This window comes from Xenopus laevis, chromosome 2S (assembly GCF_017654675.1).
Source record: "Xenopus laevis strain J_2021 chromosome 2S, Xenopus_laevis_v10.1, whole genome shotgun sequence".
Classification (NCBI taxonomy): Eukaryota; Metazoa; Chordata; class Amphibia; order Anura; family Pipidae; genus Xenopus; species Xenopus laevis.
Window position 1 is genome coordinate 85,436,590 of NC_054374.1, and position 26,619 is coordinate 85,463,208.

The following is a 26,619-nucleotide window of genomic DNA, read 5'->3' on the forward strand; positions in this document are numbered from 1 at the left end:
CCGTGAACTCTGATGCCTGAATCTGCACCGAGGGGTAAGTAAAATGTTAGGGGCATTTGCCCAGGGTAACACTTAGGCTTGAGGGGACTGGAGGAAGGTCTATGTAGGGTAGGGGGTAGGGTTTTTTTAAATTTAGGGTTGAATTCTCCTTTAAGCCAATAAGATTGTTCCAGAACAAAAATCTACGCGTTTATGGCCACCTTTACTTTCCTGGTTCTTTAGGCTAGCCAAACGTCACATTACAATGGAAATATGAATATGAGTTCTGAGGTAGAGTATACAGTATAGGGAAGCTGATGGGAAACTCAGACCAGCTGTGACCAGATAAATAACAGCTATAGCAGGTCATACCTACCTGAAAACACAAGGATGACAAAACAATGCACCAGAAACCTAAATGTCTGCTAATAAAAAACTAAGGTATTGTAAAATGTATAGTATTATAAAATGTAACTGTGACAATGTCAATCTAATACCTTTGGAAATGGAGTACAAATATAGTTTGCTGGTGTCTCAGAGAAGAAAGGAGTCAGGTAACTTTCAGACAAGCAGTAAAGGGTCATTTTTTTTCTTACTGCAAGTGTAGCATACAAAATGCAACATTTATGACACATCATAGCATGTGACACTGTGTGGTTGTAGACACTGTTAATTGCTGGCAATGACATTGCTTGTTTTACTACACAATGTTTTAGGACAGCTTAAAAAACATACAATAAATTGCAGTGCTGGAATCAGTTGGGAAAGAAAAACGGACATTTTTTTAATTGCAAGGGTTTCCAAAAGTGGGGCCCAATCCAGAAGAATGGACTAAGTCCTAAAATATAATGAGGGTGATATTTGGGAGATAATATTTCCATAGCATAGTAGTGTTAATACACATTGCATTTATAGGGTGCCTAGCATTAGGAGGCCTGGAATGGCATGTGGGTTTTTGTAAATGTCGGAGGAGCTGCTTTAAGATACCATAGACAGTCACTATTTATTGGGCTGGTGGATAATTGTTTGGGCCACTGTGTATAGGAAATGACCAGGCCTTTTTGGGGTCTCAGCCCATACCTGAGCAGTAGTACTGTATGTCCCTCCTTGATGTGCTTGGCTTTCAAGCAGTATGTATAGTCATTGCCAGTATGGATAGTTCTGCAGCAGTCATTTATCCTAACAAAAATATGAGATTTCATTAGTATGTGCATTCAACCAGATGTACATCATTTCATAATACAAGTTAGCTGTGTCATGTTTGCAAGAAGGAGAATTAAAATCAGGAGTGGAGCAATCCCAGCCTAGTGATATGGATATGTATATTCCAGAAGGTACTAGCCACTTCTAGCAATGACAGCTGCTCTGGAACGTCTCCTACAATCACTAGTCCATTACCACTGATTTGCCAGCAGGCAGCTGTCATTAAGAACCAAAAAAGGAGGGACAGGTGGGTTTGTCCATTGCACTAGGGGTGTCTGCTAACTTTAATTGCAACTACAACTGTCTCCTTTGTTCATAATGGCAACTCATGCAAAGAGGGAAGAGCTTGTAGATTTTCCAGTTATATCCCATAGCTTGGCATAGATAATTCTTATCAAAGCAGGGTTTAGGCATTCGTGTTTGCTCAAGTTAAGTCCCTGTTCTTCTTTGCCTGTGTGGTATTCCAGAGGACTGGGCCATTTCATTGAGATCTATAAATAACCGAGAGGGCGGCTCCATGCCAAGAGACTGCTAAGGTACAGAAGTTTGACTTCAGAGCAGAGGAGACACAGAAGAATAGAAGGAGTTCATACTGCTGTATTAAAGGTACGTTGTGATATGAAGCAGTAAACGGGTGAGAAAGGGATTTTGTCTTTTTCCTGTTACTTTGTGATGAGTTTGTGATACGCTAACTAGAGGGTTAGAAAAAAAAGGCTTGCAATTTGCACACACGCTAATTGTTCTTTTGACTTGATCAGTTAAATTAATTTCATTTGTAATATATTCATGTGTGGGAGTCTAACCTTTCACAAGTCTAACTATCCACTGCCATGTAGAGAAGTTAGTTCATAGGGATGTTAAATAGGGCTCATTTGCAATTGCCTCAGGCAAGAGTACAAAACTGGGTCTCTTACAGCCGTTTAGCAGTTGTAGTCTATGACAGCTGTATCTTGTGCTGAATTAAGAATCTGCAGCAAGTCAGGCAATGAGCAAAGGACTGTCCAGTACCTTGTGACCCGTGGTGCTTTGCACATGTTTTTTGCATGTTTCCCCCATACTGCTTAGCCCTATGAAACCTAATACATATTATATGTAAAAAAAAAAACTAAGAAGGCATTGCTGCAATAAAACTATTGGTTACTTGAGGGATAACTATGAAGAACATTGATACTGCCATGAACACATACATATTTAGTATGGGGCAGTGGTGTCACCACCACACAGCAGACCCAACAAGGGATGCGGTGTAGTCTGGAATGCAGGTTCTGCTGTATGGTAGTCCCTCTTACAAGCCCCTTCTCCGGGTTTAATTGCCAGCAGCCGGGTGGTGTGAAAAACTGAAGGTTGAAGGCCTGGCTCTCAATAATTATACAACTGCTTGGGGGCATGGGGTGCAGCTGCACCTGGGCCTGCTGCCCTATGAGGCTTGAAGGGGATACCTTGTCGCAATCTTCTACAAGATTAAGGTGTGGAACAAGTTTTCCTGTACTGTATGTGCAGCCTGGAGAGGCCATTTTCAAATTTTGCCCCAGGGCCCATGAGGCTTTTGTTATAACACTGGTTTTAAGTGGGCGCATATGTAACTCTATAGATGATTTAAGGAAAGGTGACTGTGACTGAAGCATGAAATAGCTTGTCTTATATAACATACATTTATGTCATACATCAAGGATCATTACCCAGAATATATCTAGAAAAATCAACAGTTAAAGAATGAACATTCCATGAGGGCATGAACAGAGTTTCTGTGTCCCAAATAGTAGATATATACACGGTGGAGAGTATAGCTGGTCCTATAGCTGTCTCGCAGGTGCTCCGTCCCAGCACCAAAGTTTAGTAATATAGTTTCACGAGAGTTGAGAACAGAAAGGACACTGAAGCAGAATTACTGCTGGTGTGCAAATTTATTATCCACACAAGTTTCTGTGTCCATTTGGAAAGAAATACATTTGATGGTGCATTAAAAGCAGTGCAGCTGCAGGAACTACACGTTAAATAATGTATCATACACACAGGTATCTGCTACTACAGCATTACTTGAAAATAAAAGTGTGGGCAAGCTCATATGGACGTAGCCACACACATACACATAAACACACAATCCCCATTTCTTTCTACTTTTAGTTTGTTTTACTTTGTTTTCCTCTTGCATCATACCGGTACTACTGAAAAATAAAAAGTATTCATTGATGATCGTTGTAACCATTATACAAAGTTTAAAAAACAGGAAGGTTTACTGTACAAAATAGAGCAAATTAATCATTTTGTAATGCATTGTTTCTGCATGGAGGAGGGGAATGTAAAGTGAAATTTCGGTGCCATGACTCTGTAACAGGTGACAGTAACACATGTCCCACCATAAGCAGATTGTATTCTATATATGGACGTGAGACTCCCAGGCTGATAGACACAACTGTTTCAGTGCCACGTGGGAACTTCAAGGGGGGCACAAAACACACAAGGAAAACAGATCACTTAAATCTCATAATCTTATCTCTGTATACTCAACTGTGCAATGTTTCTGCTGGCGCTATGTAAGAACAGCTTGCTTCATCCATCTAAGTCAATGACAATCTTTGCCTGTTGCAGTGCTAAAATAAATGAATACATACAACCCCATTGTTCCAACCTCTTTTTCAGTTTAGTAAATAGAACTGAATACTGAATCATTCAAAAAAGATTTTTCTTTTTTGAACCTTAATTTTTACTCAAATGCAAACAAAATCTCTAAAGATATGGCATCAAAAAAATTAAAATGTGTCACCTTCAGGTGTCCAGTACCTTAAAGGATAAGGAAACTGAAATTCACTGGGGAGTGCTGATCTGTTAAGGACCCACTAGTGAATATAATCACTAAACTTTGACTCCTGACTGGGGCTTCACTAAAAAAAACTCACAGGCATGGGGTATAAGAGCTCAGCCATCTTCTGTTTCATCTCAGCTGTTCCTTTAGTGTTCTGGACACTGTACATGCACAGCAGAGTTACATTGCCAACTCTTCTATACATGCACACTATCTTGGATAGCTGAAAGACACTTCTGGGAAAAAAAAAATAGATGGCGAACGCCACTCCTAGGCATATGCCCCTGGTTCACCTTCAGTGAATTTCATTTTCCTAATCCTTTAAAATGATACGGCTTTAAATGTTCTGATTCAGCTCTGCTTAAGCATATGATTTAAAAAAGAGAGTGCTGAATTTGCATACCAAAGACTTCTGATCTTTAACTGTTGTTAAACTATAACTCCCAGTACCACTGACATCCTTCTGATACACTTCATCAACATAAGAGCTGCAGAGTGGGTGACACGGATACACAATACTCTTATATGCAAATGTGACTCATTTTATCTGCAGATGGAAGACCCCGTGCAGCTAAAGGAAGAGGGGAATAAGTATTTCCAATCCAATGACTATGGCAATGCTATTGAGTGTTACAGCAAAGCCTTGAAGCTTATAACTGATAAGAAGATGAAGGCTGTACTCTATCGGAACAGGTCTGCCTGTTACCTAAAGCAGGTAAGGGAGAAAATATAGTTGAATATTCACCTTAATTTTAAAAAAAAACAAAAAACCCTGGAGGAGTAAGAAGTAAGCAATAGAAGATTTAGCAAAAAAAAAATGTCAGCACCTTTATGCAGCATTGGTTTGCCCTAATGGTTAGCAGCACAGAGCAGTCCAGCCACCGACTGGAAAAAAATACTGGCCTTCCTATATATTTATCTTTTTTCCCTATTAATAACATTGGGATCAACCATAATTTTTACCGACAGGCCGGTAAAATTCCGGCCAGGTAGCAACCCTAACTGCACTATACACAGTTTTATGTATTGGTTGCTTATTTTAATTATTTATTTGAAATAAAATTAACTAAACAAAATAAACAGATGTTTAAGTGATATCTGTTTAATTTAAGGTGTGCTGCAGTTATGGTTGCCACCTGGGTGGTATTTTACCAGCCTAGCTAGTAAAACACCTGCCTAGGCTGGGGTGAGTATTACAGATTTACCTGCAATTTAAAAAGTTTAAATACCTTTAATCTGATCCCCTGACCTGCCCACACAAGCCCCTGATCTGGCCAGTCACTTTCTGTTCCCTGAAGTCTGCCCTGGATGCGCTATTGCATCATTGCTCTGCACAATTTCTTCCAGTACTTAATATTATAACCTCACTCCCCAGTGAAGTGACTCACCCCCTTTTACATCACAGCCCGCCCCCTTTAATCTACACCGGCCGGTAAAATATTTTAGGAACGGTGGCAACCTTAGCTGTAGTTCCAGTACACCTTGCATATACAGCCAATAAAGGGCCCCTATCTAATATTTTTGAGGGAGGCCAGCTGCATAATTAGTAACACAATACTGTTTTCTAAGATTACTGCCACACAGGGCTGATTTTCAGTAAGCGCCTGTGTCTACACCAAGAGACACTTTGTAAGACTGGGTTCAGACACATTGTATTTTGGCATAGAAACACATGAGTATGCATGCTAGTGTCTAAACCAGTGCTTCTTGGCACAGACTCAGGAGCCAGCTGAGGCTAAGGGATTGGCTGACTCTCAACTTGTGGTTATACACAGGCCAAGAATAAGCCCTGTGTGGCAGTAGCCTAACACACTACAAGGTTTGTCCTGCCAACTGTCTTGAGGTCTTTGACCCTTTTACTTAAATATTATTTATTATGTTTGTAATGGACAATTTGTCATCCACAGAGCTTAACAGCATTAAAAGTAGAAAACATGTAGAAAGATTACTCTTTTCTGCATGAACCCAACTGATTTTTTATAATCATAAAAATCATAATAGCATAATCTTACAATCTTGCTTTGAAACCCTCTTTTTGTTTACACGTCTCTTGTTTGTTCTAACAGGAAAACTACATACAAGCAGCAGCAGATGCATCAAAAGGTTAGTTCATAGGAAAATAATTAGCTGTTAAGTGAGAATGCCATGAGAAATTTGTCCCACTGTCACCAAATGCTAGGGACCTGCAAATGTGCAGACTCATGCACTGGCAGACTATATGCAAAAGCCCAGTGTCTGGTACATAAGGACTACTCTTCAGGGTAAGGCCACATGAGGAGATTCGGGGAGATTTTGTCGCCTGGCAACTAATCGCCTCGTCTTTTGAGCAACTATCTCTCCGAACTGCCTCAGCGTTTTTCCCCATAGGCTACAATGCAAAGTCGCCTGCGCTAATTCACACGCGGCAATGAGTTTTCTATAGTCGCCCGAAGCTGGTTCAGATGCATGTGCTTTAGCACAGGCGACTTTGCATTGTGACCTATGGGGAAAAACGCAGAGGCAATTCAGGGAGATAGTCACTCAAAAGAAGAGGCGATTAGTCGCCAGGCGACAAAATCTCCCCGAATCTCCTCGTGTGGACTAGCCCTAACCTGTGCTATTATCCACTAACATTTTTGGGCCCATTTGATCTTGCTAAAATCTATTGTGATTACTGAAACATTACCCTAGTGTTTTCTTTGTACACATGTAAATGAGATGGTTGGGGGTGGGCAGTAGGAGACTCCCTCCAGGTGTTTATTCAGAGCAGAGATTCTTTTGTGCTTAGGTTCCCATGTTTATTTGGGACATCCCCTTGGTTAAAGGGGGAACTATCGCAAAAATTAAAATGTAATATACGCTTCATCATACTGAAATAAGAAATTTTCTAAATACAATCAATTAAATATTCTGCATTGTTTCTGAAATAATAAAGTTTATCTTCGCTATTCCTCTCAGCATCTGTTTCTTTTCATTCTGTCTTCATGCAGCAGTTGGGTGTCAGATAGTCATTGACAGTTAGATCCAATACATATTAAAGGGGGGCTTCCTTTCATAGCAGATGAATTAGAGCTCACTCAAATAACTGATTACAGTACAAACAAAATCTAACAAAATAACTGCCTTTTGAACAAATTCTGCATGTAGAGAGACAGAATTTCTGGTAATTTTAATAGAGTGAGCTCTAATACATCTTCTAGGCAAAAGGAGCCCCCCCCCCTATAAGATATATTGGATCTAACTGTCAATAAATATCTGACACGCAACTGCTGCATGAAGACAGAATGAAAAGAAACAGATGCTGAGAGAGGGATAGTGAATATAAACTTGATTATTTCAGAAACGGTACAGAATTTTTAATTGATTATATTTATAAAACTTCTTATTTCAGTATGCTGAAGCTTATAATAAATGCTTATTTTCACAATAGTTCCTCTTTAATAATAACATTACAGATATATGTAACATCTCATAATAGTCACTCTAGTATACTTCCATGGCTATCCAGGGCAGAAACCCAAAATATAATCCTCAGGCTAAGCCTCCCTAGAAAAGATACATTCTGCAACGTTTAGTAGCTTTATTTAATCTTAATTAATTGATATGTTCATTATGATCATTAATAGTATTTCTAGTTTTAGATAACTATTTTTCTTTTAATGCAGCTATCGATGTGGATGCATCAGATATTAAAGCTCTTTTCAGGCGCTGCCAGGCTCTGGAGAAGCTAGGCAAGCTCGATCAGGCCTATAAAGACGTTCAAAGATGTGCAACACTTGAGCCCAAAAATCGTACATTCTTGGAGATGTTACACAGACTAGGTTCAAATATCCAAGAAAAGGTGAAGATTATGAAACATTTTTTTCACATTTGTTCCCTGACAATTGCCAACAGTGGCTTCCCATTCTATTGTGTAGAACTTGTATTAGTAATGACACACAGAATTGGCATACCATGCTTTTATTTTACAACAGACTTAGGAGCCAAATCATGTCAGCAGAAATTCAACAATAACACTGCACTGAGTTATGTAAGATGGATACATATATTAATAAATGAAAATATACAGGGAATTCAAGTTCAATAAGCTGTGCACATGTAAACAGAGGTAGACCCCATTTATGGTTTTCTATTATAGCAGAAGCTATTCATCTGACTGATTACATTATTATGATGCTATATATAATGCCACATATCATGCATGAGGTGCTTTGCAGAGATTAATAATCAGCTGCTGTCACAATGGAACAGTCTAAGGCAGTGGTCCCCAATCAGTGGCTCGTGAGCAACATGTTGCTCACCGACCTATTTGATGTTGCTCCCAGTGGCCTTAAATCATGTGCTCATTCTTGAATTCCTGTCTTGAAGAAACAAAAAATCAGGGGCACTACCAAACAGATCCTTCTGCAAGTTGCCATTTGACATTGAGCTACCAAATAGCCACTAAGTGCCCTTATTTGGCACAACCTATGAGCTTTTTTGCATGATTGTGTTGCCCACCAACTCTTTTTACATATGAATGTGGCTCATGGGTAAAAAAGGTTGGGGATCCCCGGTCTAAGGCCCTTATCACATTCACCTTGCATATTATGCCCAGGTCGGAGTCTAATTTTATTTTTGTTTCCTACTCTGCTTTACTCTCCAACAGCTACATGTTCAGTTCTCCACAGACTCCCGGGTTCAAAAAATGTTTGAGATCCTGTTGGATGAGAACAGCGATAAAGAAAAGAGAGAGAAGGTAAAATTAAAATGCACTGGTCTATTTGCTGACCACACCAGAGCACCACATATCTGGTACAGGGAGTGAATATGCGGGGGGGCTCGCTGAGCTCTTTATACTCACAAATTAGGGGGTTAACACATGAAAGTACAATTAGTCATTAATAACAAATCTACATTGTTACTTTTTTTAAGTTAGATTTTTAAGTTAGATTTTTAAGTTAGATTTTTTCCATGTTTGAACACAAGTAAATGCTGCTTCCAAGAAACATCATGAGATATTTTCAAGCATTTTTCAGAAATCATCCAGAAATATCGGCACAAAATGTCTACCTGTTGCAGGTAACAGATCGTTCGTGTCCATTAGTCCAATACAAGTCAAACTTCTCCAGCTGTTAGTATACTGTACAAACAGCAAATGGAACAATCACAGTGGCGACACATGTAGGCCCCCTGAAATTCTTGCTAAATACACTCATTTAAGGAAACATATGTGACCACTACTACAGCGAAAGAAGTGAGATTATTTCATTTATTAACAGTCCACACTGTATTTATGTACACTACAATTTTTTCATATCATTTTTAAATAACCTCTTCTTTTTTTAGTGTTATGGTATTCACTTTTTTTATACTAAAACTGCTTTTTGAATTTTTTTTTAAACAAAAACATCTGGTCGAAATTCCTTTTTCAAAAACATCATTTTTTACTTTGGCTAATTTTGGGGCGGTAGAATGCATGGATACTTTGCTTTTAATATGAAGAGATCACTTGGTAAAGGATTCATTTGTATTTTTATATCCTGCTTGTAGGCAGCCAACAACTTGATAGTTTTGGGCCGAGAAGATGCAGGAGCTGAACGGATCTTTCAGAACAATGGTGTAAATCTTCTTATGCAGCTGATTGAAACCAAGGATCCGGAACTAATTCTCTCTGCAGTCAGAACACTCTCTGGCATGTGCACTGGGCACAGAGCACGGGTAAAACTTTTATGTTCAGCAGCACATTTGCCAAGGCCCTTAAATATGTCTTAGCTGCCCAACTAATCCCTACAACCCAGAGAGCTGAAGGGCAGGCACCCCCTTTTACAGTTAGTTATAAGCTAAGGGGTTCCTTACAAAGGTTGGCTCTCCATGAGGGGAGTCTGGATCCTAGTGCAACTATAGACCCTTATGTGAGCTTGGCATGACTCCTCCTAATAGGGATCCTCACCTATTTAGGTATCTAAAGGAAAGGGAAAAGCCTGGTCCATCGCCTTCTTGTTAAAATCTGGTTTGATCCAATAAATAATCTTAAAGTGCTGATTGGTAACTGGAAAATGTATAATATATCAATGTTGATGTGATGTATTTAAACTGTATTGATTTCATATGCCTGTAGAAAGCTTGGAAAATGTTATACATAACTTTAATTGAAAATGTTATAAGGTATAATGCGGAATTTATCTGTCAAGGCAAACATTTCAGTTCAACTTATCTGTATATTGTACATACAAAATATACAGTATTGTCAAAACGCTCATAGAGTCTTACCAAGCACTTTTGTTTCTCTGTTATAGGCAACAGCTATTGTACACCTTGTGGGCATCAATAAGATCTGCAGTATTATGGCAGTAGACCACGAAGAAATTGCTCTAGCAGCATGTAACCTGTTGCAAAACATTGTGGATTCTTTAACAGGAGAGGATAAGAAAGTCCATGGAAAGGAGGAAGCTCTTGTATTGGGTAAGAATTGTTCACAGAGAAGTAAGATGTGTCCTATGCTGCATATTTTACAAGTCTAGGAATTGCTATTAAGGGTAGGTCTTATACATAACTGGAAGCAGAATTCCATCTGATGTTAATGCATGAAAAACACTATTAGTTTTGTGGATGTGCTATTGAATACCTGCTGGCTGCTTCCCTTTGGCAGCAGTGGGAAGTACAAAAGCAGCTCTAGAACGTCAATAGTCATCCAAGTATGGTAATTAATAGTATTTCTCCAGACAAATACAAGAGTCCTCTACACTTAACCCATTATCAATATATTTAAGACAGAAACATTTTGTGCATACTGCTACTGAAAAATGCCTTACCCTTTAAACAAAACAGGGATTGTTTGTCCATATATTGCAATATATTTAAGCTGGTCAACTACATCAAAGTCATCCCATATCTGGCCAGTCCTATGCTCAATTTTCATCTGATTCATTAAGAATTCTATTGCTGCATTATACATTTTACACAGAGACTAAGTTGTACATGTAACTTTTTATTGCAATATATAAACAAAACAAATCCTGTCTTTTTCTGAATTCATTTTGTGGTCACAGCCTCATTACACCCCGCCTAATTGTTTATAATATAGTAGTTAGCACAACTTTCTATTTTTTGCAATAGTATTTCTCTTCAGACTCATCTTGTTTGTACAAAACAAGATGAGCAAAAATATTATACCATACCTATAGGGGTTTTATAAATCGTGTTACACCAAATAAACATGCATTCTTTTTTACCTCTTACTGAATGTATTTGTATAGTGACATTTGCTGAGAAGTCGGGACTTGAGTTTGAGACAGTGTTTTCTAACATTTTTTCTGCCTCCTATTTACAGACACTAAGAAGGATCTGAAGGTAATCACCACCCATTTGTTGGATATGCTGGTTAGTAAGAAGGTATCTGGTCATGGCAGGGACCAAGCACTTAATCTCCTAAATAAAAACATCCCACGCTATGATCTCAAGAATAAAGATAACTCCAAGACACTCTTTGTGGTGGATGTAGGTGAGTGCAAGGGATAAAAACTTTGAGTGTATCTTGTTAAAGCCAGCTCAGACTGAGACATGCATGCATATACTCACTGACAATTAACATTTGTTTTCATTTTATTTTTTCACTTTCACGGTTTAATAAGCAAAATAAGATCAACTTTTTTTCTGTATTACATCTCACATGTAACCCTTTTGGATCAGATCATTTGATGGCTGACCAGTTAAAATCACTGCTTGGTCATTTCATAAACTATGGCTGTATTTTTTCAGATACACACACCTTTGTTTCAAATGTTATTTCTTTTAAGTTGTTGCGTTTTAAATGTATTTCTAAATTTCATCTCTTCTATCAGAAGAACATGGATTACGTTTTTCTTTCTTGTTTAACAATAGCTTATCTTCTTTCAACCAGGACTGAAAAAAATTTTAAAAGTTTTGGGACAGGTCCCAGAGCTGCCAAATTGCCTTCCCTTGACACCAAACACACGTTTAAATGCCTCAGTTCTGATTAATAAACTTTACGATGATTTGAGATGCGACCCAGAAAGAGACGATTTCAGGAAAATCTGTGAAGAATATATCACGTAAGTGGTTCATTTGGAATGTTCAGTTTGCAGTGTTGCTTTTTATATATTTGCTTTCATCTAGCTTCCCATGACAATAAAGTATCATATTAGTGCTGGATAGCCATTGTTATTTTTATTAAGCATCACACTTTGTATAAAATCAGATACATTGCATCCATTCTACATGACTACAGTCTTGCCTATTTAAATAGAGTTTCTTGTAGATGAAAAATACCACCAGCAGATATTTGTACAATAATGAATAACATTGCTAATCTGCTCATTTTAATGGAAGTGCATATTGGCATAATATTGCATAAAAACAGGAATTATATATGCTTAAGAGCAAGTAAGAGAGCATATAGACATGAGCTTCTTTAATCAGTATTATGTCATAGGGATCCTGTGCCACTTCCCATGGCCTGCAGTCCTATGAAAACCACTGTTCCACAACCTCTTAACTTCTAGATTTCTTTGGCATGATCCTTCTAAACCATATGGGGTGTAGTACATGTACCTTACTCATGTGCAGGGTAGTTAATGCTCGTGTACAAAAGTAGCCTGCACCTGTAATACAAACCTGCTAAGGGGCAGATTTACTAAAGGGTGAAGTGAGTAACACTAGCGACAATTCGCCAGTGTTACCGCTTCCAGGCACTTAGCAGAAAGAGACAAACGCTAGCGGTCATTTGCACTCTATCGGCAGGTGAATTTTACTCCGTAAATTCACGAAGATGCAGATTTTACTGAACGTTACCTCTTTCACCAGACTTGTTTTCACCAGCTCAGACCAGGCGAAGTGCATTGGAGTGCATAGATCTTCCTCATTCCTCTGTTACTTACATCATATTTTAAGTGGAAAAAGACCCAAAAAATGCTGGCGTCTTTTCCTTTTTTCAGAGTGATAGCCTGCAAAAGCCCATAAATGTTTTTTGGGTAACCCGGTTCCTCCATACATTTTCTGACGTATGGATCATAAACTATACAGTGGGCTCATGTGTAGGGCATTATAATAACTCTATTTTCTTTATTAAGGTTCCCTGGACTTTATAATTTCCCGAAAACTTGCCAGCGTTCGGCGCTCAGGACGCAACTTCGCATTTTAGTAAATTAGTGTTGTCTGAACGAATTTTTGCCTGCCGATGGTTGCGAAGACGTCGCTGGCGAATTTTCTCTAGTGTTACTTCGGCAATCAAAGCGAAGATGCGCTAGCATTCAATTATGCCTAGCACAACTTTGTTAGAGGTCCTCGCTCAGGCTAATTTGCATACGGTCGGAAATTATAAAGTCCAGGGAACCTTAATAAAGAAAATAGAGTTATTATAATGCCCTACACATGAGCCCACTGTATAGTTTACTCCTAAGAAGGAACAGTAGGGACTATGAATAAGGAACAATGGAGCACAAGCCCTATAGTTACTAGTTACTGTCAAAAGGCACAGATCTTTAAAGAGTGCTTTGGTCATCTAAAGATTTTTTGGGAACAAGGGCATAAACCTAACAAATTATATGTTTTTATTTTTCATTTTACATTTGAAATCTTTCTTTTTTACCAGTGGCAGTTTTGACCCTAAGGATATGGAGAAGAATCTGCACGCTATCCAGACTGTATCAGGCATCTTGCAGGGGCCCTTTGACCTTGGCAACATTCTCCTTGGCATGCAGGGAGTGATGGAAATGATGGTTGCCTTGACAGGATCAGAGAAGGAGGTCGATCAGCTGGTGGCTGTGGAAGCCCTGATTCATGCATCCACAAAGCTTAGCCGGGCATCCTTTATTATTACAAATGGGGTTTCTTTATTAAAAGATATATACAAGAAAACCAAGAATGAGAAAATAAAGATTCGTGCACTTGTGGTGAGCACATTTAAAGTTTCTTTTCAATTAGTATGAAAACATTTTTATTAAGTCAGAATTTCAGTCGAAATAAACTGTATTCGATAGCTGACCTTTAAATTAACTTTTAGTATGAAGTAGTTTACTATTTTTGGTGAAAATAGCAACATTCCCTCCAAATGAACCCTTGTGCACATACATATACAGACCTACCTCTACACTTGTATATATTACTACATGTCAATATCTATACTAATTAACTGTAAATTCAATAAGAGTATGGGTAACTATATTGGAATGTTACAAAGCAAGCTATCTGAACTATGAGGTCTCTTCTTCAGGCATGGATTTTACAGTATACAAAGCGTAGTTTGTAATTTTTTTAATATATTTATTCATTTTTTTCTTTATGTTTATTCTTGGAACTAGTAGTGACACATAGACAGCAGTCCCAATGCACATGAAATCTAGGCACAAAACTATAACAATAATAAATACATATCCCCTTCCACTAATCTCTCATTTTAATTGGGAAGTTCACTGTTATACTTTTAGCATATTACATGTAGACCTATTGTAAGCAACTTTTCATTTGGTCTTCATTATTTATTTATTTTTTCTTGCTTTTGAATTAATAGCCTTTCTAGCCGAGCTCTTTCAAGCCTGCAGCTGAAAATTCTGTCTGGTTGTCAAGGTCACTGATCCCAGCAACTAAACAGATTGATGTGAAGCTGCAGTTCACTATTCATCTTCCATGTTCATTTTAATGCTCCCTGGTTGCTTGGTTAATTAACACTTAGCAATCAGATTCTTATTTCGAGCTTGAAAGCTGTAGAACAAATTTAAATCATTAAAAACCACAGAAATAATAATGAAGACCAGCTTCAAATTGCCCTAGAATTCTGTTGTCTATATCAAACTATAGATTTTTTTTCAGATGAACATTTTCTTTAAAATGTATTGTAAAATGACCAGTCTGTTCTGCCCTTTCATAAAGGACTAAGGCGTAAGCAAACACGAGTCCAAATCATTGGCAGTTAAATCACAGTAGAATACAGGAGGCCCGTTAGATAGTTTGTATCATAATGGTTTTACAGCCTGACCATCATTGTACAGTATCTCGGGTGCCCCTCTGGAGGCAATTTTGACTGCCCTGACTTTTATCAGACAGCATTTGGGTTTTCTAGACACATTATCCAGAATGCTGATCTTTTTTCCCTTCAAGCCTTTGTCATTGGCTGCTTCTCAAGAGAGAAGGGCACAGCTTCTTCCCATCTTCCCATTTTCATTGAGATCAATGCAGTTCGGCCAGATAATCAATATGCAAATGTTTGGCCCGCGGGTCCAAAACAATCTTGGGCAACCTTTGGTAGAACAGGGCTCTAATCTAGTCTTTTGCATTACAGGGTCTTTGTAAACTTGGATCTGCTGGTGGCACAGATTATGCTTTGAGGCAATTTGCAGAGGGATCTACTGATAAACTAGCCAAGCAATGCAGAAAGTAAGTATTAATGAATACAGTTATAATGAATGGAAAGCAAAACTATACTCGGATAATGAACACAAGCCTTACCATTATGATTAGCAATGTATGAACTACTAGCGAGTGGATTTTGATATAGAATTTAGATTCCTTTAGGCAGAACATTTAGGGGCCTATTTATTATGTCTCGAATTTTTCTGGGCGAGTTTTTAAGGGCAAAAATCTGAATTTTTAGAGGAAAAAAACTACATTTTCTTCAAGATTTTTTACGTGCCAAAGCTGCTGAAAATCAGAAAATACTTTAGCTAAACCCAGGAAGTCGTGTATAAGTCAATGGCAGATGTTCCTTTTACAATCAGAAGATGTTTTTTGGCAAAAATCCAAAAAAGTGTGTTTTAGGGTGACAATTCGAAAAAGTTGCACGATTTGAATTGCTGAGTGATGTTGTCGCGACTTTTCCTGCACGTACAATTATCTTTTCGATTTTTCAGTACATTTTTATTTTTAAAATAATGAGAAAAATCTGAGTTTTAATAAATACCCCCCTAAAATCATGTGACTTAAGAATCTAACTGAACATCGTTCAGAAACCAATATCAAAGAATTAATCAATGCAGGTGTATTAATGAAAATGTTTACAATTTTCTTGGAGGAATTAAGAAACATTAGGACCAGTAACCAATGAAACAATGTTTTTGAATTGCCATTGTATTATTTTTTTACCTTGTACAGAGAAAAACGAGGCTAGAAATATGTTCAAACGTGTGCTTAATTTTTGTTTGTATTGCTCACTCTTGTGGGATAACAACTACTCTCACCTGACTGCATGTATGTCTGTAGACTAGGATTCAGTTTGAGAGTCTATACAGGTCAATAGCCCAAAAGCTGTCTAAGAGGAAACTGTTCAATCTCTTTTAACAGGTGGTTGTGTAACACCAGTCTCGACATACAGACCAGGAAATGGGCAGTGGAAGGCTTGGCTTATCTGACACTTGATGCAGATGTAAAAGATGAATTTGTAGAAGATGAGCAGTCACTGAAGGCCATGTTTGAGTTATGCAAGGTATAATGCATATACAATGCTCCAGCATGGTACACTGGAGATGCAAACACTTCACCTGCTAGAATGGCTAATTTAACCCTTTGTAATACATAACACTGTTACAGGGGGCTCTTTGTCTGGGAAAAAATAATAATAAATAAACTAGAGATACCTAGAGGCCATGCACATAGACCAGTGTTGGGGTGGGATGTCTGGAAGCCCAACCACCCCAACCTCAGAGTCTTTCCCCTATCCATGTCGTGAAACCTTCTCACCTGACCTGTTGCTTGACCAATGGCAGTGTACATGGAATATCTGTTTTTTACTATGTGACCTGCCAGCCCAGGCTGACGCTGAGATAAATTCTATAACAGACTTTTCAGTCACTGATTATATTTCCATCTGTTCTGCAATCAACAATTTCATTAAACAGCACCAGAAGTTCACAGAACACAAATTTGCCCCAAAGCTTACCCTCCTGAGACTCTATTAGAGGAATGTAATAAAATTCAGTAACGGAAAAACTATTCGTAATGTGAAAAGTTATGCCTTTGAGTAAACAAATTTGACTTTTTATTACATTTTACTAAAATTTAATATAGCTTTTGCGAACCTGGAAACTGTTTATCAACCACTTCCGATAGTGGAAGACCGTTTGCAAATTTTATAGTTTGCGCCAATGCGCAGTAAATGTAATAAAACTTCTTACTGAAAAAGTCATTATGTTTGCTCCAAAACATTATGACACCTTCAAGCACTTCTTAAGAGTGTGCAATTAAAATTCTCAATGCACAATTAAAATTCTCAATGCACAATTAAAATTCGCAATGCAATAACAGTTTAAGGAACAATATTACATTATGAGATGTGGATTTTTATTCTTATTGGTGTGAATTATTTTTCTCTTTGCGACCTTAATTACATTACCCCCTATATATCTCAGGGGCTCTCTTGGTTCAACAGGTGTTCAGCCTATAGTAAGGCACAAAAAGTAGAACTCCATAAGCAGTTAAAAGAAATTAGCTAGTCCTGACCCTGTCATCTTTTCTATAACTGGCAAATGCTGCTGCGTTACTCTCCCCTTCCTTCCTCCTTGGTAAAGCCTCAGTTGCTTAGCTAGCTGGCTTAATCCTATTGATCACCAACAAAGATGAGTTCAACAAAAGCTGTCCTTACACTAACTGGCCTAAGATGATGTCAACATATTACCTGGGTACTTATCTAAGGTGTTGGTCCCATTGCCCTTGGGATCATCAGTTTCCTATTCACTGGCCAAAGAGGCCCTAAACAACCACTCACTCCCCTATATAGACCTACTTGGGCAATTTCCCTAATTCCTGCTTCCAGAGCCTTCTATAGAGTATTCTCTAGCCCACATTGCCATCTAGTGACCTGAACCTGCAACAATACCAAATCAATACAAAACACAGTGAAAAATGGGAACAATCCATGTTTTTTTTTTTTGCAATTTGCAAAATGCCTTCCACTCCATTTGAAATTTCTCCTGTCTCTGCACTAGTACAGAGACCTGACTTCATGCCTAGGATTGCATTTGGCAGTGTTGTATTCATGAGGGGTAGGAGGGAGTGGGATGTAGGCAACGCCCCTTTACCCATCCACTAACATGTGCATCATTCAGATGAGTGTCAGTTACTACATGTGGGCAAACATAAGAAAAAGTTTTATTACATGACCCTGCTTGGATACAACATCACATGCAGAACTGGCAAAACTAAAACAAATTACTGAAAACTATAATTAACAAATAAAGTTTTCTCTGCTTTTTCATAATACCGAACCCTGGGGAACAGAGTTCTTCTTGTACCGTCATTCACTTATCCCCTGTACTACTGTATAGGATGTTATATAATCAGAAAACCACCCCTACATTAATGTTGTGTTAAAAAGGAATAGGTTGATGTATCTAATCAATTGTAATCAGTAAATATATTCCTAATATTTCATGCCATATAAAACTACAATTAAACTTAGGGGGTTATTTATCAAAGTACTATTTTATCTCAACATATTCTGCTACAAACTCTGATCAAATCCGCTCTGGTTTTTTACACTTATTTATTACAGGTATTACATTTTCCGAAAAAATCTGATTTTCACAAATTTTTCAGATTTTTCACACGAAAACTCAGAATTCTTATGCTTTTTTACCCGAAAACTCTGGGGTATTGCACGAAACCCAGCGCACATCAGAAAATCATTGGGACTTCACCCATTAACTTATATGCAACCTCGACAGGTCTGAGATGCCGGATTTTCTGATTCGGACTTTTCCATCCTTGGGGTTTAATAAATTCTGAAAAATTTTGGATTTCACAAAGTCAGACTTTATAAAAAAAAATTACAAATGTTTTGGGAATTTCGCAATTCAGAGTGTAGTAAATAATCCCCTCAATGTTTAACTAATGAATTCCACATGGGTTCCTTTCAGACAAGTGATAAGACCATCCTTTACTCTGTGGCTACTACACTGGTAAACTGCACAAACAGCTACGATGTTAAGGAAGTCATACCTGAAATGGTGCAACTAGCAAAGTTCTCCAAGCAGCATGTTCCAGAGCAACATCCTAAGGTAAGGAAATATCTGGGGAATTAAAGGAACAGTAACACCAAAAAAGGAATGTGTTTGATAGAAATGACCATATACTGTACTGTTGCCCTCCACTTGTAAAACTGGTGTGTTTGCTATAGAAACACAATTATAGTTTATATAAACAAGCAGCCATTCATGCACAGGAAACACAGTTGATAGCAGTTAAAATAGAAGAATCCCATTGGATACTACAGAGCTTATCTGTTATGTGCTGTGTAACCTTTTCTCCTTTTTCAGCTTTGAATGGCTGCCCCCATGGCTACACAGCAGCTTGTTTATATAAACTATAGTAGAGTTTCTGAAGTAAACACCCCAGATGTACTAGTGCAGCACAACAGTACAGTTATTTTCATTACTTTAATACACTTTTATTTTTCTATTTAACTGTCCCTTTACGTTTACAGCAGAAAAACATTAGACTTGGCTTAAAGCACCATAAAAGAACAAAACTTAAACTGGAGAATGGTTTCTGATTTTGTTTTAGGACAAAATTTGCACCTCACATAGCAAGAGTTTTTTTATGTAAAAATAGGAATATAGAAATATATATAAAATGGAGACCAACTGAAAAGTTAGCTAACAATGGGACATTCTATGACAAACTAAAGTAAAGATAAAGGCGAACTACCCCTTTAAGCTTGAGACCAATAACTGAATGTCTGCAGCAATTGCAATAATTCTTCATATACATATACTGACTTATATTTTTCAGTTGCCAAAATTATTGTTTTCCTTTCCTTTTAGGATAAGAAGGACTTTGTGTTGAAACGTGTCAAGAAGTTGCTACAGGCAGATGTTATTTCTGCTCTTTCTTGCATGGTGAAAGCTGATAACTCTATCCTTACAGACCAAACCAAAGAACAAATAGCAAGGTACAATAAACAAAATAGTACAATAGAGTTTCTGCCATACCAAAAATAAGCTGATATCAGTGTAATAAAATAGGGATCCTTGTCAAGCAGTATTATGTTCGGTTCAGTTCAGTTGGCCAAACAGATTTTATTGTCCTACAGAACTTATATCTGAATTGTTCGTGCATCAGGTTGGCCTGTCTGGCTCATGATTAAGATAATTGGCCAACAGATGACTGAACTCAGCTCATTTGTATAGTCATTGGTTTGGCCCTGAGTCAGTTTGTAGTTTGTTTGCATGTATCCAATTACATATTATTTGTATTGAACAACAACCCCGACCTTGAATACTATTTTGCTACACTGGATTGCCAGTATGTGTCTTGCTTTCTGATGAAGCTCACTGAAAACTGATGATACTTTACTGATCACTCATTCTGCTTTAATAGAGTTTTCCTGGCACTTTGTGACGAGCCTAAGGATCGAGGTATCATTGTTGCTCAAGGAGGAGGCAAGGTAATTTCTTTTGCAGTCCAAGTCTAACTTCCGAATCACAGACTATCAAACACTAATAAAACATACTAAAAATGAGATGATGTACAGTATGTATTATTATAACATTATTTCTGTAGCTTCACTTTTACACATTAATACGACAGACAGGAGACAATATAACAGTACAAAAATAAATCGAAGCAATAAATGTAATTACATTGTAGATTAAACATTAAAGTGTTGAGACACAAGTGGAAGGAGGCCGCATCAATGCACATTGCCTGTCCCCATGTTTTGTTAATACCACACATTTTCTAGTATACAGTCACAAAATTATTGTCGCAAAATCTGCTAAGTAACCCTATAAGTTAAACCTCATTTAGTAGATCTATTTACCACAGTGATATTTTTCGTAGGCTGTTACCTCCTTCACTGGCGTCATTATTTTGTAAAAAGGGTTTTGTGATTGGCAGGCTGATCCACCCCAACTGTAGTTTTTATAGGGGAAAGCTCTCCAAGACCCTCCCACACACACACTTAGGGGCAGATTTATCAAGGTCCGAAGTTTTCTAGGTAATTTTAGGGAATAGTCTAAATTTGAATTGATTTTGAAAAGAATTTGAAAATTCGAATATCAAAATGTACTGTCTCTTTAGAAATTCAACCTTGTCTATTCACCATCTAAAACCTGTTGATGGTTTTTAGAAAATACCTCGATTTGAATTCAATCTAATACAATACGAATTCGAATCCAAAGATCGAATACCGCTTATTCATCTGAAGTTAAAAAATTTGATTTTTTTTTTTTTTTTTTTTTAAGAAATTTAGGTTGGTCTTTTTCGAAGCATGGTAATTCTGCTACAAAAACCAAAGGAGCAGATCAAACAAAGAAATATGATATTTTAGGAGCTTTCTATAAAGAGTATTTTCTTTTGTTGTCTAGGCTATGATCCCTCTGGCACTGGAAGGAACAGATGTTGGCAAAACAAAGGCTTCTCATGGGTTGGCTAAAATTGCAGCTGTATCAAATCCTGATATTGCATTTCCTGGAGAGAGGGTAACTCATTTTGGTTATTGGCTACTTGATTTGCTTGATTAGAAGTTTACATTTTTTTAAGACATGATTATGTTATTATTCTAGGAGCAGCAATCAAATCTGAGTACTAGGAAAAAGCACAATGTATTAACTGGTTATTTTGTCTCTTTACAGGTGTATGAAGTGGTGCGGCCACTTGTCAGTCTATTAAATACAGAAAGGGATGGGGTTCAAAACTTTGAAGCCCTCCTTGCTCTGACTAATCTATCTGGAAAGAGCGACAAATTGAGGTTTGTCTTACCACAATAAAGCTCATCATTGCTTACATGACTTGCTCTTTATAAACAGATCTTTCCGTAGTTTGGATCTTCATACCTTAAGTCTACCAGAAAATCGTGTAAATATTATATAAACCCCATAAGATGGTTTTGCTTTCAACAAGGATTAATTATATCTTAGTTTGGATTGAGAACAAGGTGCAGCTTTATTACCACAGAGAAAAAAGGAAATCATTTTTAAAGATTTTGATTATTTCATTATAATGTCAGCCTTTCTGTAATTCGGAACTTTCTGGATAATGGGTTTCCAGATAACAGATCCCATACCTGTATTAAACAAATGTAAAGTTATGTAGAATTCAGTGGTAAGCTGGCACAAAGACTGGACTTCACTCCAAAATAGATGCAAATTTAAAGTTTTATTATGCAAAAAGGAACATCTCAGAGGGTGGCCTTACGCGTTTCCTGCCTCAGGGGCACTTAGTCATAGGCATGACCACTGAATTCTACATGTCTGATACTACTACAAGCTGAAGGTCTGGGGCTTGAGCACCTGGACCCCCTGTCAGTATTGGTAAGTGTACCTTACTATTCACCAGCGTTGCAACGTTGGGGGGCACATTTACTAAGCTCGAGTGAAGGATTCGAAGTAAAAAAACTTAGAATTTCGACCTACGACCTCGACCACGACTTCGACTCAAAATAATTCAAACTAAAAATCGTTTGACTATTCGAACATTCAATAGTCGAAGTACTGTCTCTTTAAAAAAAACTTCGACTACATACATTCAGCAGTTTAAACCTACCGAGGTACAATGTTCGAGGTACAATCGTTCGATTCTAAGGATTCCATCGTTTTCCTTCGAACGTTTCGAACTAAAAATCGTTTGACTATTCGACCATTCGATAGTCGAAGTACTGTCTCTTTAAAAAAAAAACTTCGACCCCCTACTTCGCCACCTAAACCCTACCGAAGCTCAGTGTTAGCCTTTGGGGAAGGTCCCCATAGGCTTTCTAAGTTTTTTTTGGTCGTAGAAAAATCGTTCGATCGATTGATTAATCCTTCGATCTAACTATTTGCGTTAAATCCTTCGACTTCGATATTCGAAGTCGAAGGATTTACATTCGGCAGTCGAATATCGAGGGTTAATTAACCCTCAATATCCGACCATATGTAAATCTGCCCCTATATGTAGCTTAAACCTATTTATCCTCAAACAAGATAAATGTAATACAATTCTATATGTAGCCAAGGCCAATGTATCATCAAACACAGTGGCAAAACTATAGAGGCAGCAGATCCCACGGTCACCCTCCTGGACTACGGGGTTTTGCTTCCTCTATAGCTGTAGAGAATCCCCTTCCATGGCCACTCTCCTACCTGAGAGCAAGTGACGGAGAGCGGTGGAGCCAAGTGGAGGTGCAGAGAGTAAGGAAGTGGCCGGGCAGAGGTTGCAGTGCACACGGGGCCCCTACTAAGATTTATGGGGAGGCTGTAGTTACACCACTGCTCAAACAATATGAATTTTTAGTGCCTGCTACTGAACAGAATGACTAGTTCAATCATTTTTTATACGCTAGGTTACCTTTTTTAAAAAAGCCATTAATGTATTGAACATTGGAAACGTTTGTACTGTGTAACGGACTGGCTTTATAAACGAGGGGGTAATGAGAGAGCCTTAAAGAGAATGTTAGAAAGGACACCTATTAATTCTGCATGTATTTCCAAGAATTCCTGAGAGGAGGTCCATCATAAATTTGTATTTAGCGGGTCCCAGCAATGACAAGGCTTCCCATATCACTAGTACCTTACTGTTGGTCCTGATGCATATGAATATTATCTGGTTGCAATTTGCTCTTCATTATTGGTTGAGAAATTATACATTTTTCTGTGCGCTTTAAATATGTTTTTGTAACATATCTACTATTTATTATTTATATTTTCTCTCATTTCAAAAGGCAAAAAATTGTTAAGGAGAAAGCTCTGCCAGAAATTGAAAACTACATGTTTGAAAACCATGAACAGATCAGGCAAGCGGCCACCGAATGTATGTGTAACCTAGCTGTCAACAAAGAGGTGAGTGAAAGCACTGACCTACATAATCATCATTTAAAATGTAAATCGATCGGATTCAATTAGACTGTTCATTCACTGTGCTTCCGTCCAATGAAGACAATAACTTGTAGGAAAAGGAGTGATGAATTCAGTCGGACGCAGTGGGTTGCTGCAAAAACTGTGTTTTTTATTTTAACACAACATGTTTCGAGCTGTGCTCTTTGTCAAGTGTCACACTTGACAAAGAGCACAGCTCGAAACATGTGTTAAAATAAAAAACACAGTTTTTGCAGCAACCCACTGCGTCCGACTGAATTCATCATTTAAAATGTGTGCACAGTCTAAAAATAATGTGGCAGTGAAACAGAATAATGATTCTCAGTGACTCTTCTTATGGTCTGAATTTAAACAGGTTAAGGAGAGGTTTACGGCAGAAGGGAATGACCGCCTCAAATTGATAGTGCTGCTTTGCGGGGAGGATGAGGAGGTGAAGCTGCAAAGGGCAGCTGCTGGGACACTGGCAATATTGACTGCTGCTGAGAAGAAGCTTTGTCACAAGATGACAGAAGTGGTGAGTATATGTAAATAGTAGGTCCAGTGTAATACATGTATGCTCAGAATTTAGCGACAGGCCTCACCGGTTGTTCTAGCTTTAGCATTGGAGGAGGAACCAACTTCTATTATTTGCTCTGTTAATTATTCAGGTGCCCAATAGGGTGTCATATTAGATATCAGGCTAGCAAGGGTTTAAAAAGAGAACAGATGTGCAGGGGTTAGTCCATAATAATATTTCTATTTACTTTATTATGCATTCCTACAGCCTATGGGGCAAATTTACTTATCTCCGAAATTGCGCCAGCCACAGCTTCACTGACATTGCAAAACTTCGCCAGGTGTAGATTCGCCAGGACAACGCTAATTTGCGAAGATCTGAAGTTGCAAAGCGAAGTTATGCTAGCGTTGACTAATTTGTATACGGCGGGAAGTTAAAAGGACATATATGTTTCAGCCAATACATTACACTACAAAAGCCCAGGGAACTATAGAGTTGTTATATTGCTCTACGCATGAGCCCACTGTATAGTTTATGTGCCATGTTAGGAAATGTAGAGGGGGAGCCGGGTACCCCCCAAAAATGTATCCTTTTGCAGCCTATCACCCTGTAAAAAGTAAAAGACGCCAGCATTTTTTGGGACTTAGAAAAAATTTCAACAATTTTTTAACCAAGCCCTATCTACTCTATTGCACTGCGCCTGGTCTGAGCTGGCGAAGGCAAGTCTGGCGCAAGAGGTAACGTTCAGTCAAATTTCAATCTTAGTGAATTTGCGTAGTTACGTTCGTTCGCCAGAGCGCAACTTCGCCTGGCATTAGGGCGTGAAGTACCGCTAAAGCCTATCTCCTTCGCTAGCGAAGTTACCCAGCGCCCGTTAGTAAATCGGCGAAGTTCTGAAATGACGTCACGCTGGCGAATTTTCCAAGCTCAGTAATCAGTAAAGCACTGCACACAGTAAGACTGAAGTATTGATAGCGTTCAGTGTGGCAAAAAAGGTCAAATTTGCTTTTCTTAAATTTGCAATTAACTCTATGAAAATATATAACATACAGTATGTACTGCTTCCACAGTTGAGCTATGCTCATATTCAGAGGGTCATCTAACATGAGCAACAGTACTGAAATAACATTAACATGCCTTCATTTTTCTTAGACAAGTCAGTGGCTGGAGATTCTGCAGAGACTGTGCCTAAATGAGGACCTGCAAGTTCAGCATCGTGGAGTTGTGATTACATATAACCTTATTAGTGCAGAAAAAGAATTGGCAAAGAAATTGGTGGAATCTGAGATGCTGGAGATCTTAACAGTGATTGGAAAGCAGGCAGATGTTCCCAACAAGCAGCACATTATTAATGTGGCTAGGGAAGCCCTGGTTAAATGCCTAGATTATGGTTTCATCAAGACTGTTTCGTGAGTGATGCATAGTGACTGTTATCATGGCTTCTGTCTTGTGCTATGGATCACATGCATTCCCTTTCATTTACATTTGTGGTTGTCCAACTGTGTATGCAATGGAAAAATAACTAAGAAAAACTTATATATTGAAGACTTTTGTCACAGAGATGAAATGTAAAACTTTTTTTCCATTGACATAAATTATTTTTGTTTTAGTCTATGTGATTAAACTGGGTTGGTTTTATTTTTTTTAAATACAATTTTAGCTGCTCTTCCTCCCATTACTGGCAATACAGGTATGGGATCCGTTATCCAGAAAGCTATGAATTACGGAATGGTCGTCTACCAAATATACCAAAAAATTATTTCATTTGTCTTTGTAATAATAAAACAGTACTTGATCCCAAATAAGATTTAATTAATCCTTATTGGAAGCAGAAGTGAACTATTGGGTTTATTTAATGTTTACATGATTTTCTAGCAGACTTGAGGTAAGATGATCCAAATTTCAGAAAGATCCATTATCTGGAAACCCCAGTCCTGAGCATTCTGGATAATAGGTCCCATACCTGTACATGTAAAGATGGCCGACCCTAGCTCAAATTCTGCCATAGAAACACACAATGTCCCATCAAAAACTATATTAGAATGATGCTCACTAATTCTGCTGACAAATAAAATATTGTAACTGTAGGACACATTAAAAGGGATACATTTGTGCAGATGAAGGTGTGTGCGTGTTTCGTTTAAATTGATGCAATAAAATGAAATTACAGGTAGATTAAGGCAATTTCCATGTTAGTGCCAACAGCATAACATTTAATACTGTAAATACTAAAATGATTATATAACAGGCTACACTAGAATAGAAAAGCACTTGGCCTGTGGCCTTGTAATCCTGGTGACTCCTTAGTGACATGAAATAGACTCATCAATTACAGCAGAAGGTGTATTATCATATACAGGTAAAGAATCATAGTTCTC

At 38.0% G+C, this 26,619-nt stretch overlaps 1 protein-coding gene across 1 annotated transcript; it reads left to right on the forward strand.

The window, feature by feature from the left end:
* Positions 1-1,500: 1,500 nt before the first annotated feature.
* On the forward strand, positions 1,501-26,359 carry unc45b.S (unc-45 myosin chaperone B S homeolog). The gene is given in 20 exon segments (NM_001094003.1): positions 1,501-1,788; positions 4,539-4,700; positions 6,052-6,088; positions 7,630-7,805; positions 8,613-8,702; positions 9,497-9,664; positions 10,243-10,408; positions 11,277-11,447; positions 11,847-12,018; positions 13,557-13,857; positions 15,243-15,337; positions 16,241-16,382; positions 18,811-18,951; positions 19,717-19,844; positions 20,273-20,339; positions 21,262-21,375; positions 21,529-21,644; positions 23,592-23,709; positions 24,101-24,259; positions 25,394-26,359. Coding segments are annotated over 19 exon segments (2,784 nt in total). The 5' UTR covers positions 1,501-1,788; the 3' UTR covers positions 25,655-26,359.
* Positions 26,360-26,619: the final 260 nt, after the last annotated feature.